Source organism: Kryptolebias marmoratus, linkage group LG15 (genome assembly GCF_001649575.2).
Source record: "Kryptolebias marmoratus isolate JLee-2015 linkage group LG15, ASM164957v2, whole genome shotgun sequence".
Classification (NCBI taxonomy): domain Eukaryota; kingdom Metazoa; phylum Chordata; class Actinopteri; order Cyprinodontiformes; family Rivulidae; genus Kryptolebias; species Kryptolebias marmoratus.
The window spans coordinates 7875365-7878932 of NC_051444.1; the positions used below are offsets into that span (position 1 = coordinate 7875365).

At 36.7% G+C, this 3568-nt stretch overlaps 1 protein-coding gene across 1 annotated transcript in view; it reads left to right on the top strand.

The window, feature by feature from the left end:
- Positions 1-3568, top strand: part of cpne7 (copine VII) — a 29503-nt gene that overhangs the window by 5957 nt on the left and 19978 nt on the right. The window contains exons 3-4 of the mRNA XM_017404488.2: positions 1720-1902; positions 2133-2207. Of these exons, the coding sequence (XP_017259977.1) occupies positions 1720-1902; positions 2133-2207 (258 nt within the window). The remainder of the gene's footprint in view (positions 1-1719; positions 1903-2132; positions 2208-3568) is intronic.

Genomic DNA, 3568 nt, shown 5'->3' on the forward strand with positions numbered 1-3568 from the left:
AAAAAAAAAAAAAAAAAAAAAAAAAAAAAAAAAAAAAAAAAAAGAGTTGATAGTATTAATCATTGTTCCACTTTATAAAGAAATCATTTTTTACAAATGGTTTTAATCATAACTTAAATGTTGTAAAATAAAGACAAACATTATATTTTCCAATGAACAAATTAAAACTTTCATGTTCACCATGTCACCACAAAAACAGTCCATCATTCACTGTGACCAACATGCCAACTCATTCATTCTCTTCATTATGACGTTTTCTTTTCCTTGTAAAACTATAGCCATCTTCTTGGAGTTGTTCTTATTTGTGCATTTTTACTAAAAGGATTTGCTTAAATTCACTTGAACTTTTTTTAATTTGTAAATGTAATTATCATTATTAAAAAAACATATACTTGGCACTTGGCATTACTCAAAATTAAATTAATTAGAACCTCTGCTGCATGCACCCAGATAAAGGCTCATGTGAAATCATTGTTTTTACAGTTATAATATTAATATCCTATTTATGCTGTTAATGGTACCATTTTCTGTAAAAGCTTAGACGTGAAATTTGTAGTTTAGTTGCTCTTACTTTTTAACCCTCCCATGGCCTTCGGGTCAAATTGACCCAAAGTTACAAGGGCTTCTCTACCTTTCTGTATCCTGCTCTCTTTTGAGGGCTTCAGGAGGGTTAAACAAGCTTTGCCAGTGAAATACAAAAATATCTTCAAACTGTATTTTTAAGGGATTTCTTAGTGTATTTCTTGAGTTATCCTGGGATTTTGAAGTGTCATGTTAGACAGCCCTTTAGAGCAATGTCCTTAAAACGACAAAATGAGAAAAGACAGTTTTGGAAGAATCATACTGATCCCTCTAACGGAGTTTAAAAGACTTACAGGAAATGTTCAGCTGCTGTTAAAATCTCAGAGAATCAACACTCGGTCTTTTATCTACCAAAGTGAGAAATGAGAGACAAGAGAGCTCTGTCTCCCAATTCTGAAGTCATGATAGCAGAAAATGTCTGGACCTGCTTCAGTGACACTGACGAAATGAGTCTGAAATAACTGATAGATACTGAAGTGACATTTTAGATAACCGCTCAAAACCCTCTCTGTTTCCCCATTTTCTGCCATTTGAGTTCCTGATGAGGCCTGTCAATGGACCTTTTCTCTCCTTTATTGGGTCACAGTTTTGTTAGATGTATTATTTAGGCACCAATTTATATCTGTGTTGACAATCTTTGGCCATTGTTTGAAGGTTTGAAGCTCTGTAAACCTGCTCAATGGTCATTTGTCCTTGTTCCAAATTGGGGCAGCATAAGAACTGTTGATGAAGCTGTGTGAGTGTCTGAAAGAGCTCAGCTTTTCTTCGTCAGGCAGAGTCAAAGATGAGCTTGGATGCCTTTTCTCATTGAGATTAAATGTCAGAGCCCTCCAATCATCTCTCATGTTGCCCTCTGGATGGAACATAATAACATATGCCCTTTCTGTATATGCTGGAGTTCCTCAAAATAAGTAGGAAGATGAATATTTTGCAATTCTTTTCTGATTTAAACTGGAGAGTGATGTAACAAACAGCCTGTGAAATTGGTTTAAAATTGGTTTCATTTCCTCACAGACAACTACTGCTTTGATGATAATACCATGATTATGATACAGAATATTGGAATGTTTAAATGTATTTGTTGGAAGTGGGTGAAGGTTCAAAGTCTCACTGAATTGTGCTGCCCCCCTCCCCCAGCTGGACAGGACAGAAGTGATCAAGAGCAACTTGCATCCAATCTTTGGGAAGGTTTTCTGCCTGGATTACTACTTTGAGGAGGTCCAGAAGTTGCGATTCGAGGTGTACGACATCCATGGCACTCATAGCATAGGGACCCGTGACGATGACTTCCTGGGAGGCATGGAGTGCACACTCGGTCAGGTAGGCAGATACAGCTACTTTGTGGGCCCATTTTGTTGTTAGCTTTCACAAATACACTGAAATACACAAGCTGAAAAAGCTTCTGTCAGTTTGTTTGTAGAAGATGCTCACAGGTCCAGAGTTAGTGATTGATAACAATTGCTGCTGTTGATGACTCAGATCCCTGTTCACTCCTCTTCACTGCAGAGGCCTTAAGGCCAAATGTTGCACTTATCTTACTCTCTTTGCAGATCGTGGCCCAGAAGAGGATGATAAAACCTTTGTTGCTGAAGTATGGGAAATATGCTGGCAAATCTACCATCACAGTAAGTTACTCTGTGTTTGTGACCTTTTTGCTCTGCTAATCAAAACTGTGGGTATTAAAGAATGAATGATGAGAAAATTGTGGTTTAAGGATGTTTCTATATTTTTTTAGGCTCACGGCAGTTTACACACAAGCACCATAATGTACTTACACTGTTTATGTATCACATTGTAGATACCTGTATGTGTTTCTGTTTTTCTTGGCTCTAAATTTATTTGGATGACGATGAAAATGTTTGAAATTTCATGAAAATGGAGCCAGTCTTGTTAAGAATACTACTGTAGACACAGAAGGGCAAAAAAATCCATTAAAAAAATATGCATGTGTGAGAAATCACGGTTCAGATGAGGAAGAGAGGTGCTGCTGGTTCATTAACCACCATCTCCACAGTCCTCCTCGATGCTTTAACCCACCTCTCTTCTTCTTCTAACACATTTATTCTAAACAACATGCTGGAAGGTCTCTCAAAGTCTGACAGTGCTATTATTTAGAAAAATGTCTCATGCGCTTCAGATTTTCTTGTGTTTTTGCCAAATTTCTTCATATCTGGTGCCAACGAATACTTAAACTTCATTTTTAAACATGAGCAGGAAACACTTCCTCATCTGTTTTCTTCTTGCTGCACACAGAAGTTAGCTGGTGTGAGATTTGTGAGAAAGGTTCATCTATTTCCGAATATTAATCAGTTCATCTCTGACCATACTTTATTTAAACCAGCATCAACAGCAAAAAACCTTTTGAAGATCCTTACATTGACAAATAATGTCACACAATTGGAATTTTTAAAATCATTTATTCTGTACACATAATAATCAGAGTTCTGGTATAATGTTAATTATTATATACACTGAGTGTCATAAAGCCTTTTTTACATAATGCTCCAGGTAACAGGCAACAGACAATTATGTGTGGATCTTTGCTCAGATGAGACCATTTAGAGGATATAAACAGGACGGTTATTTTTGTAGACTGTTAGTTGTGTTGTGGGCTATAAAATGAGCTCATTAAATGAATGTCAAAATAGCTGGCCCTTGTTTACATGCACCGGTGTGCGCAACTCCTCTCTTGAGGAAAAGTTTATGACTATCTGTAATGGACAATTGTAATATTCATAATAATCAACAAGTGATTTATGAGCTATCCAGACATGAACACTAATAGGAGGTTATCATTGGGGATACATACTGGTTTACTACAAAAGCAGTACTAGGGTCATTGTATTTTGATCATCATCAGATCACTTTGATTAAAATCTTTATTTTAATCACCCATGTGCTCAGATGTAACTCATATATGACTCCCGAATGTCTGTTGCACCAGCCATTAAGTATCTTTGGCCTCTCAGAAATGTGCACCCCCCCC